At 44.4% G+C, this 16,620-nt stretch overlaps 1 protein-coding gene across 1 annotated transcript in view; it reads left to right on the top strand.

The window, feature by feature from the left end:
* Window positions 1–1,547: 1,547 nt before the first annotated feature.
* Window positions 1,548–16,620, top strand: part of ETS1 (ETS proto-oncogene 1, transcription factor) — a 137,370-nt gene continuing 122,297 nt past the window's right edge. Inside the window, 2 exon segments of the mRNA XM_056544306.1 lie at window positions 1,548–1,627; window positions 1,771–1,853. Of these exon segments, the coding sequence (XP_056400281.1) occupies window positions 1,567–1,627; window positions 1,771–1,853 (144 nt within the window). The 5' untranslated portion in view covers window positions 1,548–1,566.

The raw sequence follows: 16,620 nt of genomic DNA on the forward strand, positions 1-16,620 counted from the left end.
CAATAAATCATGCCCACTTCGCTTTTTACATATGGTGCACTCATGTAAGACACCTCAAACCAAAAAAGTGCACAAATGACTGGCACCTACACAGGCAGATCAGTACGAGATTATAAAAGTGATTGATACCATTCAGGGTCTGGGGAAAGCTGGTGAACACCCCTAGTCACCATCACAAGGGTTTTTCTTGTTTCTTAGCTGTGAAAGCTCAGAAGACTAGGAAAAATCTATATAAAAAGGCCTCAGACCACAGATGTGCATATAATATTATGTGAAAGACCTTTATCCTCATGTGTAATAGAATTCCCAGATCCATCATCTATTATTCAAAAAATTTACCAAAACTACAGTCACAAAGTTGGAAAAAGATTTTAAAAAGTTATTTACTATTTTCTCTACTGTTGTATACATTATATACACACAGGGATGTCCTCAAAGTTGTGCAAATGGAGCAGCTGCCCTGCGCTCAGTCATTTCTGGAGGCCCAAGCAGCTGTCCCATTTAGCCCCACGTTCATTAAAGATGACATACTCTTTATGTATGCTCCATCATAACTTCATCTCAAATATCTTTAGCCTCACAGAAGTCATGACCTCTGATTTATCAATGTCATTCGTTTATGTGAGAAATTGTATATTACATTAGGACTGTCCCTTTAATTCTCATATACAGTGACCCCTCGACCTACGATGGCCCCGAAATACGATCATTTCAACATACGATGGCCTCTCAGAGGCAGCATCAACATACGATGCTTTTTTATGTCGGGGCCATTGCATAAACGGCTATCCGGCAGCGCAGACTGCTTCTGCCCCCACCGGATAGCTGTTTACGGTGCCCCATGTGGACCGGTGATGTCTGTTACCTGTCCTCGGGGCTCTGGCGCGTCCTCTTCGGGATCCCCTGCATTGTCGGCGCTCTCCATCGACGTCGCTGCACACGCCTTCCCGTCATTCAATAGGAGCGGCGTGCGTAGCGACGTGATGGGGGCGACAGAGCGCGCGGATGCCGGGGAAGCAGAGGCCTTGCTGGAGCGTCTGGGACACCCCAGGGACGCAGCGACAGCGATGGAGGGCGACATCCCGGGCAGCGGTGACGAGCGGTGACGGTCCGGAGCGGCGCGGACAGATGAGTACAACTTCCTCTAACAGTGATCTTCAACCGGCAGACCTCCAGATGTTGAAAAACTACAACACCCAGCATGCCCGGACAGCCGTTGGCTGTCCGGGCATGCTGGGTGTTGTAGTTTTGCAACATCTGGAGGTCCGCAGGTTGTAGACCACTGTCCTATACTTTACATTGCACGGATCCCTCATCATACGATGGTATCAACAAACGATGGTCCGTTTGAAACGGATTACCATCGTATGTTGAGGGACCACTGTATGGGTTTGGTGGACTACAACGCCCATCATCTTGGCTCTTACTTGTTCTCCCTGTGCCTCTTCCCTCTCTGGATTTTAGGAGAGGGAAGGCGAGTCAGACACTGAGGAAGGAAGGAAACCTCTTCAGGTTTAATAGTATTTCCTCTGCTGTTGAGTCTGATGTGGGATCCGATCTCCCCGCATGAGAGTCACTGTCTCCCTGGCTGCTCCGGAGGTTTATTCCATAGTCGGCTCCATCCTAGGTCAGTATAAGTCGGCTGGAGATGAATGTGGGGGCCACATTGTTTATGGCCCATGAACTTTCTCTGTGTCTGTTGTCTCTGGATTGTGTGTCTGGATTTCTGTACATTTGTGACTGGTTCTCATGGGGTTTGTTTGACTTCAGGTGATCCAGCCATGACTTATTACTCCAGCTCCTCGGCCGCTGATGGCTCTGCCATGTTCCAGCTCCCGCCTCCTGCAGTCATGGTAAGTGCAAAAGTGTGGAAAACTATTAGATTCCCATAACAAAGTCATCCACCAGTCATAATATGTGCGGGTGAGAGTCACGTATTCTGTTATATCTGTGCAGAGTGGATTTACCTGTAGCTGAGCTGCGACTGTCACTGTGTATGGGTAAAATGTTATCCCTGTAAACATAGAAACATAGAATGTGTCGGCAGATAAGGCCCATCATGTCTGCCCAATATCCCGAATAACATGAATAGTCCCTGGCCCTATCTTATATGAAGGATAGCCTTATGCCTATCCCATGCATGCTTAAACGCCTTCACTGTATTTGTAGCGACCACTTCTGCAGGAAGGCTATTCCATGCATCCACTACTCTCTCAGTAAAGTAATACTTCCCGATATTACTGCAGAAACCTTTGCCCCTCTAATAGATAACTATGTCTTCCTTTGGTAGCTTTCTCCTTTTAAATATCCTCTCCTCCTTTATTGTGTTTATTTCCTTTATGTATATCAGTACAGGATAAGTAATGTAATGTATGTACACAGTGAATCGACCAGCAGAATAGTGAGTACAGCTCTGGAGTATAATACAGGATATAACTCAGGATCAGTACAGGATAAGTAATGTAATGTATGTACACAGTGACTCCACCAGCAGAATAGTGAGTACAGCTCTGGAGTATAATACAGAATATAACTCAGGATCAGTACAGGATAAGTAATGTAATGTATGTACACAGTGAATCGACCAGCAGAATAGTGAGTACAGCTCTGGAGTATAATACAGGATATAACTCAGGATCAGTACAGGATAAGTAATGTAATGTATGTACACAGTGAATCGACCAGCAGAATAGTGAGTACAGCTCTGGAGTATAATACAGGATATAACTCAGGATCAGTACAGGATAAGTAATGTAATGTATGTACACAGTGACTCCACCAGCAGAATAGTGAGTACAGCTCTGGAGTATAATACAGGATATAACTCGGGATCAGTACAGGATAAGTAATGTAATGTATGTACACAGTGAATCGACCAGCAGAATAGTGAGTACAGCTCTGGAGTATAATACAGGATATAACTCAGGATCAGTACAGGATAAGTAATGTAATGTATGTACATAGTGACCTCACCAGCAGAATAGTGAGTGCAGCTCTGGGGTATAATACAGGATATAACTCAGGATCAGTACAGGATAAGTAATGTAATGTATGTACATAGTGACCTCACCAGCAGAATAGTGAGTACAGCTCTTCAGTATAATACAGGATATAACTCAGGATCAGTACAGGATAAGTAATGTAATGTATGTACATAGTGACCTCACCAGCAGAATAGTGAGTGCAGCTCTGGGGTATAATACAGGATATAACTCAGGATCAGTACAGGATAAGTAATATAATGTATGTACACAGTGACTCCACCAGCAGAATAGTGAGTGCAGCTCTGGGGTATAATACAGGATATAACTCAGGATCAGTACAGGATAAGTAATATAATGTATGTACATAGTGATCTCACCAGCAGAATAGTGAGTACAGCTCTGGAGTATAATACAGGATATAACTCAGGATCAGTACAGGATAAGTAATATAATGTATGTACACAGTGACTCCACCAGCAGAATAGTAAAGTATAATACTTGGGTTACAGGGTGTTTTGTTATGGTATGATTATTAACATTATTATTTATTATAATTGTTTTAAAAATGTGGTATTTACTAGTTTGCACATTTTTAAATAGAAGAACTACAGGATGTAACTCAGGATCAGTACAGGATCAGAAATGTAATGTTTGTACATAGTGACTCCACCAGCAGAATAGTGAGTGTAGTTTTGGAGTATAATACACACTAGTGAAAAACATCTTATCCCCTAGCCCGATTTGGTTGCCCAGTACAGGAGATGTTGGCTCGTACCCTTGCTGTCCTGTCCGGCAGCCTCCTTCAGTGTCCCCAGGGTCCCTTGCACCTGTTCCCCCTGTACATATGTTCTGCAGTGTATTGTATTATAAAATGTGTTGTATCTTTAAGAGTTATGTCATGTGATATGTCATGTGATTGTTACTCAGGAGGTACCAGTGACCAGGTGATCCCAAGAGTGACCTATGGACTCCCTGCTAGTCTCCCCCATATAAGCCCTGGGTGGAGCTTCTCTCTCTTGGCTCTTAGCTCTTTCTTCCTGCTGAGGTCCAGTGCAATCGCCTAGTGTGTGTGGAGGCATCAAAGTCCTGTAAGATAAAGTCACAGCTTTATGAGTGAAGTCAAGTCAGTCCCTGTCATCTGTCATCTGGTCTGCATTCAGTTGTCCAGCCCTACTACAAGTCCCAGCAAGCCCTTAAGGTCTCTGCGTCACCTGTCACCTCCTTGGGCCCTGGCTGAACTGTATAGACTTTACCATCTGTCTACCCTCAGCAAAGCTACCGGTGTCCGTAACTTGTCGTCTGAGTCTTTATTGCCCCCGTGCCTAGCCCAGGATCCAGCGGTATACCTTCAGGTGGTTATAGGCTAAACCACGCACTGGTGTCACAAATACAAGGGGTTAATGCCATCTGCCCCGGGGGTAACAACATGTGCCCTCATCTCACCCCACTACCACACGAAGGATAGGGGATAAGATGTCTGATCATGGGGGTCCCGCCGATGGGGTCCCCGTGATCTCCGAGACAGCATCCATGTCATCCGTGCACGGAATGAACTCTGCTCCGTGCCAGCTGACTGGTGACTACAGGTGCCACCCCCCTTCCATTTATGTCTATGGGAGGAGGTGTGATGGCTAACCAACGTACCAACCATCACAACCCTCCCATAGACATGAATGGAGGAGCCATGGCGTGACGCCACGAACATGTTGCCATGGCAAAAATGAGCCGACCAGAGTCACAATATGACTCCGGTTGGCTCATTCAAATGAAGGAGATCGGGGCCGGGGAATCCAGTGACTGTATCATCAAAACGTAGTGTGAACTCACCCTTAGAAATTACGCTTGGAAATGTCATTACTGTCAATAGGATTCCGCACACTATGGAATTTTAGCAGCAGAGCTGCCCTCACTATTCTGTTGGAGGAGTCATTGTGTACATATATTACATTATCCTCTACTGATCCTTAAAGGGGTACTCCGGTGATAAACATCTTATCCCTATCCTAAGGATAGGGGATAAGATGTCTGATCGCGGGGGTCCCGCCGCTGGGTACCCCCTGCAATCTCCGGCCCTGTAGCGGTGGCGTTTGGAACACGGAAGCTTAGAGCTTCTGTGTTCGTGACATCAAGCCACGCCCCCTCCATTCATGTCTATGGCAGGGGGCGTGACGGTTGGTACGTTGGTTGGCCGTCACGCCTCCTCCCATAGACATGAATGGAGGGAGCGTGGCGACTGTAGTTCATTCCGTGCACGGATGACCGGGGTGCCGCGCCAGCGGTGGGACCCCCGCGTTCAAACATCTTATCCCCTATCCTATGTTTATAGCCGGAGTACCCCTTTAAGGATCAGTAGAGGATAATGTAATATATGTATGTGGTCGCCCAGTACCGGAGGTGTTACCCTGTACTCTTGCTGCTCTGTTAAGCAGCCTCCCTTCAGTGTCCCCTGGGCCCCCCCTTGCATCTGTCCCCCTCATGTACATCAGTTGTCATGTGATTGTTATCCAGGAGGTATCAGTGACCAGATGACTTAAGGGTGACCAATGGGATCCCCCCAGAACCTCAACCATAAAAGCCCTGGGTGGAGCCTCTGCTCTCTGTGGCGTCGGGGTATGAGGTGCAGGGTAGATTTTATAACCCAAGGGGCAAATGTTATTAACCCCTTCTTGTCATGACGCCAGGGCGTGGTTTAGCCTTAACCACCCGAAGGTAATACCGCTGGTCTTAGGTTAGGCACGGGGGCATTGAAGACACTGACGCCAAGTTACGGACAACAGTAGCTTTATTGAGGGTAGACAGGTGATACAGTCTATGCAGTACAGCCAATATCCCAAGGAGGTGACCAGTGACACAGGGGGACCTCGACGGCTTGCTGGGACTTGCAGTAGTTAGACAGACTTTGGTGCAGGCCACGGTGAATATTAAAGTGGACTTGACTGATTGATGACTGACTATTAGATGACTTTGGCTTAATTGCAATTGACAGGTGGCTGCAGACTTTAGGCTTGAGGCCTCCAATGCTCCGGACACAGACACTGAGACGACTGCACTGGACTTCAGGAACTAAGAGAGAGATTGCAGCCCCTCCCTTGGTTATATAGGGGGCTGTGCAAAGAGCCCATAGGTCACTCTGGGGGTCACCTGGTCACTAGTGCATCCTGGGTAACAATTAAATGGTATAACAATTAAAGAAACAGTACATTATTAAAATCACAACTTATGTACCCCATAATTGTAAGCGCTGCGGAATCTGTAGGCGCTATATAAATAAATATACACAGGGGATAATAAATAAAGGGGAACATGGAGAGACTCTGCCTGACAGGGCAGGAGAAGTACGGGGAAACACCATCCCGTACTGGGCCACCACATCTCTCTCTTGCTTCCTGCTGAGGTCTAGTCAAGTCATGCCTAAGTGTGTGTCCAGAGTCAAAGGTGGCCTCAAATCCAGTCTGCAGCCACAAGCTACAAACCTGCAAGTAAGCCACAGTCACAGTATTGTCAGTCATCAGTAGTGTTGAGCGCGAATATTCTAAATGCAAATTTTTACCGCGAATATCGCCACTTCTCGATCTTGCGAATATTTATAATACAGTGATATATATTTGTATATTGTTTTTTTATGCAAATATTTATGCGAATATTTATGCAAATATTTATGCAAATATCGGCACTTCCAAACCGGATACTGATCCCTCCCTTCTTTTAGGTGAGATATAATTGCGCATGCGCACTATGCAATTTTCATTACGAATTTTCGCTTGGAAAAAAAGAGAACAAACATAGCGAATATGCGAATTTCGAGAACATAGGACGAATTCATCCATATATTCGTGAAATATCGCAAAATGCGAATTTCATTACGAATTTTCGCTTGGAAAAAAAAAAGTGAACAAACATAACGAATATGCAAATTTCGAGAACATAGGACGAATTCATCCATATATTCGTGAAATATCGCAAATTCAGTCACAGTCATCATTTGTCAAGTCAACGTGGCCTGCATTAAATTGACCCCATCTACTACAAGTCTCAGCAAGCCCTTGAGGTCTCTGAGTCACTGGTCACCTCCTTGGGCCCTGGCTGATCTGTATAGACTTTTCCACCTGTCTAACCTCAGTAAAGCTACCGTTGTCCGTAACTTGGCGTTGGAGTCATTATTGCCCTCGTGCCTAGCCCAGGATCCAGCAGTATACCTTTGGGTGGTATTGAGGATAAACCACGCCCTGGCGTCACGAATACAAGGGGTTAATGCCATCTGCCCCTAGGGTAATTCCATCTGCCCTTTGCATCACACCCCATTACCACATGTACACAATGACTCCACCAGCAGAATTGTGAGGGTAGCTCTGGCTGCTAAAATTCCATAGTGTGAGGTTTCCTATTGACAGCAATGGATTTTCCAAGCATAATTTTTAAGGGTGGGTTCCCATCACGTTTTGATGATTCGATCACCCTGGCCCTGACCCCCTGTATACCACTGTTTTAGGTTCGGTCAGAAAACCGGATATGGGGCAAAAATAAGTCGACTGGAGTTGGCTCATTCAAATGAATTAAATCGGGGCCGGGTCCAGCTGGGATACTGAAGCGCCCGGTTTTCACTCCCCCAGCCGAATACGGTGGCTGTATCATCAAAACGTAGTGTGAACCCACCCTAAGCAGAAATTCCGTGGTCTGAACTTGACCTTGGGAACTCTGGATTTGGAAGCTAGTGCACCTAGAAATCCTCTGCTCGTCACTGTCTTTTCTGTTCTTTTTTTTATTATGTGGCTACACAAATTCATGTGAACATAAAGAATATTGCAGTACGCATGTAGTTAAGACACCTTAATATCTAGCAATAAAACAACAGAGCTCATTGCTTCCAAAAAAAAATAAATAAAAAAAAAAGCACCACACCTCTCTACAGGTTGTGTGTGGTATTATAATTTGGCTCTGGAAACCTCCAAAAGTAAGAGTAGGAGCATCCGGAGCATAACCTCTGCTACACTTTATCTGTGCTTTGGGAAAAGATGACCAAATGTGAGCTGATCCTTGTTCACGACCATAAAGATTATTCACAGACAGAGTTACTAAAACCCAGAGAGAAAGCAGCGGGATCACTTCCAGTCCCTTAATAGTAGTGGTCATGGGGTTTCCAGTAAGAGTATTATGAGTATTGATCCATTGTATTCCTTCTGTTCAATAAGGCGTAAAGCATTCTCTAATTGTTCTCCTCCATTATCAAATGTTCCCCCACTATCAATAGGCAGTGTTCTCCTACACTCTATGCACTTTACACATTGGTGACTGGTTTACCCACACTTATGTCATCTACCCCATTTATACAACATGGCTGGATCATTGTATCAATAAAACACTTTCTGCCTTTTGTCTCAACCCCGTTCCTCACTCCTCTTCTATAACATTATAATGTCTCATATTTGTCTTTATTTGTACCCTCAAAATTGTAAAGTGCTGCCAAAGTTGTAGGTGCTTCCTAAATATTATGATTGCTTATTACAGATGATGATGTGACAGCACTATAAATGCAGAATAGGGTAAAGCCTATGTTATTTAATGTTGTTTTTTTTAATAAATGTAAAATGAATTGTATGGAATGAATATACAAATATATTATATTTCTCTGACTAGCTGGTCAACTCTTCCCTTCTGCATCTTCTCCAGTTCTGCCTACATGGTCACCTCTATCTCATATCTCATCTATTATCAGGCCTGGCTAGCTGGCTAGCTCTCTTCCTCCTCTCAGGCCTGGCTAGCTGGCTAGCTCTCTTCCTCCTATCAGGCCTGGCTAGCTCTCTTCCTCCTCTCAGGCCTGGCTAGCTGGCTAGCTCTCTTCCTCCTATCAGGCCTGGCTAGCTCTCTTCCTCCTCTCAGGCCTGGCTAGCTGGCTAGCTCTCTTCCTCCTCTCAGGCCTGGCTAGCTGGCTAGCTCTCTTCCTCCTCTCAGGCCTGGCTAGCTGGCTAGCTCTCTTCCTCCTATCAGGCCTGGCTAGCTCTCTTCCTCCTCTCAGGCCTGGCTAGCTGGCTAGCTCTCTTCCTCCTATCAGGCCTGGCTAGCTCTCTTCTCCCTGTCAGGCCTGGCTAGCTGGACAGCTCTCCTTGTTCTATTAGGCTCCTTCTAATTGGTCAGCTCTCCTCCTCCTATCAGGCCTGACTAGCTGGTCAGCTTTCTTCTTCCTCCTACCCCTATAAAGCCTGGCGTAGTGGTCAGCTCTCCTCTTTCTTCTATCAGGCCTGGCTAGCTGGTCAGCTCTTCACTTCCATCTATGGGGCCTGGCTAGCTGGTCAACTCTTCTCCTCCTCCTATATGGCCAGGCTAGTTGGTAAACTCTCCTTCTACTATATGGCCAGGCTAGTTGGTAAACTCTCCTTCTACTATATGGCCAGGCTAGTTGGTAAACTCTCCTTCTACTATATGGCCAGGCTAATTGGTAAACTCTCCTTCTACTATTAGCCCTGGCTAGCTTGTCAACTCTTATCCTCAGGCCTGGATAGCTGGTCAGCTCTATACTTCGTCCTATCAGGCCTGGTTAGCCAGTCAACTCTCGTTGTCCTATTAGGCCTGACTAGCTGGTCAGCTCTCTTTTCCTATTATGCCTGGCTAGCTGGTTAGCTGGTTATGGTGGTGTCCTTCTGTCCATACTTTGGTTCAGCAGTGGAGCCTGGACAGTTATGCTTTCATTAGTACGCAGGCCTCCACTCCGAGTTTGAACACAAAGCTTTCTTTGGCACGGTGTATCTGCATAAGCTATTGAAGTTCAGAGTATAAAAATAGAGCACAGCCTGCCACATTTCTGGTCTTGTTGTATTTGGCTGCATGTCCCTGTGTGGATGACCAATCGAAGTGCAAATTCTTAGAGTGGTTTAACACTAAGTAATCCGGGTATTTCAGTTTTGGATCAAAGCCGGAGACCTTTCAGTGACTACCTGGCTATAAAGTAACTGTAAACCACTTCAATTCATAGCTCTGATATCATGTTATAGGGAAATTTAGAAGAAATGGGCCCATGAGGTCAGACCATGGAACTATTATATTAATTTATTCTTTACATATGAATCAAAAGACATTCATTTAATTCTGCTTCTTAGTAAAGGGATGAAAGTTCTATTTAGGACCTCTGTAAGATATCACAGGGATAGTTTTCAGGGTGTTCTGTCTACATTTCTACTAACAACACATTGTTTGGTGCAAGGAATACCAGATCACTTTGTGATGCCAGGGCACCGTTAGCCTATACATGGTCCGAGGTTGGAGACAGCTTCTCCTGGGCCAGACACGGGGAGTAAAGAAATACACAACGTCAGGTTACGGATAACAGTCTTTACTGAGCAGGGGGCAGATGTTCTTACACCAACAGTATGGTGCAGAGTGGAGAGGATGCGGTTTAACCCCTTGGGAGCCCTGTTGCCTTGCCGGCACTTATGGTCTTTTGACCCAACTGATTTATACTGACTTGATATGAGACTGGAGATTGTTCCAGGTTGCTAGGGTTCTGACAAGGTCCTGGGACTTTCTCTGCCAGGCTTGAATTTCCTCTGTATGGGGATCCTTGCAGAATGGCTGGATAAGACTTAAGAATAGATTTGTTCTGGACTTCCCTTCCCTTCCTTCCCTGGCTTCCCCACATACAGCTCACTTCTTTACCACACTTGTGCTCAGGCTGCGCACTAGAACTAGACCGGGGGAAACTCCTCCCCCACTACTCTATATACTACAAAATTTAGGGGTTCCCAATGGCAGGCAGGGACACATGTGCTTACACTGCTCCACTCTTAAAGGTATAACACATATATAAATAATCCAATGATAAAAAGAAAACTGAGGAGACATAGATACAACTGTGGCCAACGGGCCGTTTCTCACTCACATGCGCTTAATCATGGCCGTTGGCCATGATTAAGCGCATGTGAGCGAGAAACGGCCCGTCGGCCACAGTTGCATCCATGACCTGATGGAATAAACTCTGAGTAACTGCAGTTCCAGTGCCTCCTCAGTTTTCTTTTTATCATTGGATTATTGCACCTTATTTTCCAAGGATAGAGCACGGACATTTGTTACTATCTACAGTGCCCAGGTGTAGACCCAATTCACATCACTACAGTCCGCTACAAGATTAAGGTGCGCGGCAGTGCCGTACTCTCTATCTTCTCCTATATGGACATATATAAATGACACATAAACCAGTACTTATGAAAATATATTAACCATTTGATAAAGTGCTTAAATATAACAATAATAACCAGTCCTTTAGGGGGGGGGGGGGGGGGGCAACACCTGTGCCACAGGTCTGCCTGAGGAAGTCCGAAGCCCACAGGGCAGCCTTTGGTGCTGGGACACCACACATTGTTGTCTCCTCCGGCTTTATAACATAATGGCAGAGGATTGATTCACAGACCTGTTCATAACTGATCCATCATGCCCATCATAGATTCTATAATTACAGAAGCCATGACCCCTGTGTGCATTTATGAATGTCACATGGCAAATATATATAAATGGGGGAAAAGAAAAGTCTTACTGCAGACCTGAAGAGCTTGTATAATATTAAAAAAGAAAAGGCAGGGGGCACTATTTTATTCCTGCATCATGGGATAGGGACCCCCCAACACCCCCCAACACCCCCCACAAACACACCGCCCATTAAATAAAAACACGGCCGTTTATTGAGGGTAATTAATTAAATAACTTTAATTAAATAACTTTATTAATAAATAACCATTAAATAACCATAAATAATTCATAATAATAATTAACCGATAAAACCATCAACCAAATTAAACCACTAGTGCAACTCTTTCACCAAAGCTGTCCACCCGGTGACATACCCCACTCATCTTGAATATATATATATGTCCACCCAACTGGTGACCCCCTCAACAAACAGACCGTGACAGGGAGGGAGGGACGGGCCGCTGCTAATTCTTCAGGTAAATCTTCTTTGACTTTTCTTAAATAGACCTATATTTTCCCGCCGTGGCCTAGATAGCCAATCCGCATCTCTTCTTCTTCTGCCCAGCAACAACAACAACCTATAATAGGAGACTCCAAGTACAAGTTAATAACAATGTGAACTCTTTATACCCTTAGCTTTCTTCATTACCCTTTTTTCATTTTTTTTTATAACCCTGTCTCCCATTGTTTAGAGAAAAAGGGGGGGGGGGATGGGGGGGCCATCCCATGGGGCCCTTCCATTACCTTCCTGGGCCCGTCCATCTGTGGTGCAACTGAGTGCCAACTAGTGTTGCTCGCGAATATTCGCAATTCGAATATTATTCGCGAATTTCGCGAATATAGCGCTATATATTCGTAATTACGAATATTTTTTTTTTTTTTTTTTTTTTCACAGTACACATCACAGTGATCATCCCTCTCTGCTTCCAGCTTGTGTGATGTAAAGAAGGCTCTAATACTACTATGTGAGATTGGTGTGCGAAAATTCGCATATGCTAATTTTCGCATACGCGAATTTTCGCATATGTTAATTTTGTATATGACAATTTTCGCATGACAATTTTCGCATGCGCGAATTTTCGTGTATGCGAAAATAAAACGAGAATATTATGAATATGCGAATATTCGCGAATTCGAATATGGCCTATGCCGCTCAACACTAGTGCCAACCACAGCAGCGTGCACCCGTGTATTGGGCTAGGTGCTGGCTACATTTTTGTTTCATTTTGTGAGTGCCAACACTGTAAGGTCTTAATCTACAACATATTCAAAAATCCTGGCCTCCCCACACTAAGTGGAGGTCACTGCCATTCTTGCTTCATAGCAAATCCACATATTTCAGATATGACCCAGAACAGTGCCTAATAGTTACAGTCGACTCCATGACACGTCCCTCAGACAACAGAAAATTATTTTATTATTAGCTTGTGTCACCCCAGTAGTAAGGAGATTACATGAGGAGGGGGTTTGTTACAGTGTGTCACCCCAGTAGTAAGGAGATTACATGAGGAGGGGGTTTGTTACAGTGTGTCACCCCAGTAGTAAGGAGATTACATGAGGACGGGGTTTGTTCCAGTATGTCACCCCAGTAGTAAGGAGATTAAATGAGGAGGGGGTTTGTTACAGTGTGTCACCCCAGTAGTAAGGAGATTAAATGAGGAGGAGGTTTGTTACAGTGTGTCACCCCAGTAGTAAGGAGATTACATGAGGAGGGGGTTTGTTACAGTGTGTCACCCCAGTAGTAAGGAGATTACATGAGGAGGGGGTTTGTTACAGTGTGTCACCCCAGTAGTAAGGAGATTACATGAGGAGGAGGTTTGTTACAGTGTGTCACCCCAGTAGTAAGGAGATTAAATGAGGAGGGGGTTTGTTACAGTGTGTCACCCCAGTAGTAAGGAGATTACATGAGGAGGAGGTTTGTTACAGTGTGTCACCCCAGTAGTAAGGAGATTACATGAGGACGGGGTTTGTTACAGTATGTCACCCCAGTAGTAAGGAGATTAAATGAGGAGGGGGTTTGTTACAGTGTGTCACCCCAGTAGTAAGGTGATGATATGAGGAGGAGGTTTGTTACAGTGTGTCACCCCAGTAGTAAGGAGATTAAATGAGGAGGGGGTTTGTTACAGTGTGTCACCCCAGTAGTAAGGAGATTAAATGAGGAGGGGGTTTGTTACAGTGTGTCACCCCAGTAGTAAGGTGATGATGTGAGGAGGAGGTTTGTTACAGTGTGTCACCCCAGTAGTAAGGAGATTACATGAGGAGGGGGTTTGTTACAGTGTGTCACCACAGTAGTAAGGTGATGATATGAGGAGGAGGTTTGTTACAGTGTGTCACCCCAGTAGTAAGGAGATTACATGAGGAGGGGGTTTGTTACAGTGTGTCACCTCAGTAGTAAGGAGATTACATGGGGAGGAGGTTTGTTACAGTGTGTCACCCCAGTAGTAAGGAGATTACATGAGGAGGAGGTTTGTTACAGTGTGTCACCCCAGTAGTAAGGTGATGATATGAGGAGGAGGTTTGTTACAGTGTGTCACCCCAGTAGTAAGGTGGGGCGTGTCAAAGGGCAGAGCCATTGGGCGGGGTGAAGGGGCGGCAAAATTATTTTCACCTACTGTGTTAAAAATCCTTGCACCAGCGCTCTCTGTATTATACCTGGGATTTGTGTATTTGTGCATGCAAAATAAAAATAAAAAGCCAGTAATCCCCCTCTAAGTGTGGGGTGTCCATCTTTTTTGCCAGGGGTTGTAATAAGAGCTGAATTTTATTTGCAGCTGTTGAGCCTTGAGGAGCTGTTAGAAATCCCATAAGTAATAATGGTCCTTATGTAGCAGTGATGCAGCGAGATGTCAATGAGCGCAGGATATTACTGACACAAAAAACGAGGTCATGAGGCAACATAAAGGTGTAAATCATGTCTTGTGATCACTACAGACCCAGACCTCCTGAGCCAAATATAATAAGGAAACTAAAATCCTGTGCTGCAAACATTGCTGTATATGGGAATGTTAGAGGAATTTAATTTTTTTTTTGCGCAAAATTTTCGTGAAAATCACGCTGAATTAACACCAAAACTACTTATCAGTACTGATCCTAAGTTATATCCTGTATTATATTGCAGAGCTGCACTCACTATTCTGCTGGTGAGGTCACTGTGTACATACATTACATTACTTATCCTGTACTGATCCTGAGTTATATCCTGTATTATACTCCGGAGCTGTACTCACTATTCTGCTGGTGGGGTCACTGTGTACATACATTACGTTACTTATCCTGTACTGATCCTGAGTTATATCCTGTATTATACTCCAGAGCTGTACTCACTATTCTGCTGGTGAGGTCACTGTGTACATACATTACATTACTTATCCTGTACTGATCCTGAGTTATATCCTGTATTATACTCCAGATATGTACTCACTATTCTGCTGGTGGGGTTAATGTGTTACATACATTACATTACTTATCCTGTACTGATCCTGAGTTATATCCTGTATTATATTGCAGAGCTGCACTCACTATTCTGCCGGTGAGGTCACTGTGTACATACATTACATTACTTATCCTGTACTGATCCTGAGTTATATCCTGTATTATATTGCAGAGCTGCACTCACTATTCTGCTGGTGAGGTCACTGTGTACATACATTACATTACTTATCCTGTACTGATCCTGAGTTATATCCTGTATTATACACCAGAGCTGTACTCACTATTCTGCTGGTGGAGTCACTGTGTACATACATTACATTACTTATCCTGTACTGATCCTGAGTTATATCCTGTATTATACACCAGAGCTGTACTCACTATTCTGCTGGTGGAGTCACTGTGTACATACATTACATTACTTATCCTGTACTGATCCTGAGTTATATCCTGTATTATACTCCAGAGCTGTACTCACTATTCTGCTGGTGAGGTCACTGTGTACATTCATTACATTACTTATCCTGTACTGATCCTGAGTTGCATCCTGTATTATACTCCAGAGCAGCGCTCACTGTCCTGCAGAGGTGAATTCTCCCAGCATTCCCTGCTTGTTCAGCATCTAGACAGGGCTTTCTCTGGTCATGAAGTCATGCTCTGCAGAAGTATAAACCCCAGACTTTTGAAGGTCGGGTTCCGTAGTTGGCAGATGATGAAAGTTTTTTTTCCAGAAATATTGTTGGGGAAACATCAACCATAAAGCTTCCAGTTACTGAACTTTATAAAGAGGGAAACTGCGCTGGGACTTTTAGCTCATTCACCATTCCCTGAATTGACATCGGGACCTGATCAGGAGGCGGTGGCCGCCGCGTAGACTGAACAATGTGTACAATCCCCAGTTCAGTCTCAGAGGAGAATGTGAATTATTATTCTAAATAATAGTTTCCAGGAAAATGTGTTAATACCAGGAGATACCCCATGTACTGTGATTGGGAATAAGATTAATACATGTGATGAGGGGTAACTCCATAGGAGGATTGGTGGAAGTTATTACTATTATCTGTGTGTAGAAATGTATAATCACTTCAGTGCAAAATAAAGAAATAAAAACATTTGGTGTATAGTCCTAAAATCACTGCTGCCAAAATGAACTTAAAAGGGGTACTCCGGTGGAAAACTATTATTTTTTTTTTTTCATATAAATGGGCTCCAGAAAGTTGAACAGATTTGTAAATTACTTCTGTTAAAAAATCTTAATCTTTCCAGTACTTATCAGCTGCTGTATGCTCCAGAGGGAGGTGAGTTGTTCTTTTCTGTCTGACCACAGTTCTCTCTGCTGACACCTCTGTCTATGCCAGGAACTGTCCCTAGTTGGAGCAAATCTCCATAGCAAACCTCTCCTCCTCCAGACAGTTCCTGACATGGACAGAGGTGTCAGCAGAGAGCACTGTGTTCAGACAGAAAAGAACAACTCACCTTCCTCTGGAGCATACAGCAGCTGATAAATTATGGAAGGATTAAGATTTTTCAATAGAAGTCATTTACAAATCTGTTTAACATTCTTTGATTTGAAAACAATAGTTTGTCACCAGAGTACCCCTTTAAGGGTAGGGTCCTCATGCTAAGCGTATTTCAAAATCTGCAGGTCAGCAGGAAATTGCTGCATTTTCTTCTATGAGCAGACACACAGGGCTGCCCGTGACAATCCTGTGTGCGCAGTAAGAATTGGAGGTGGGGACACTCGTCACAGTCA

This window comes from Hyla sarda, chromosome 10 (genome assembly GCF_029499605.1).
Source record: "Hyla sarda isolate aHylSar1 chromosome 10, aHylSar1.hap1, whole genome shotgun sequence".
In the NCBI taxonomy this organism is placed as follows: domain Eukaryota; kingdom Metazoa; phylum Chordata; class Amphibia; order Anura; family Hylidae; genus Hyla; species Hyla sarda.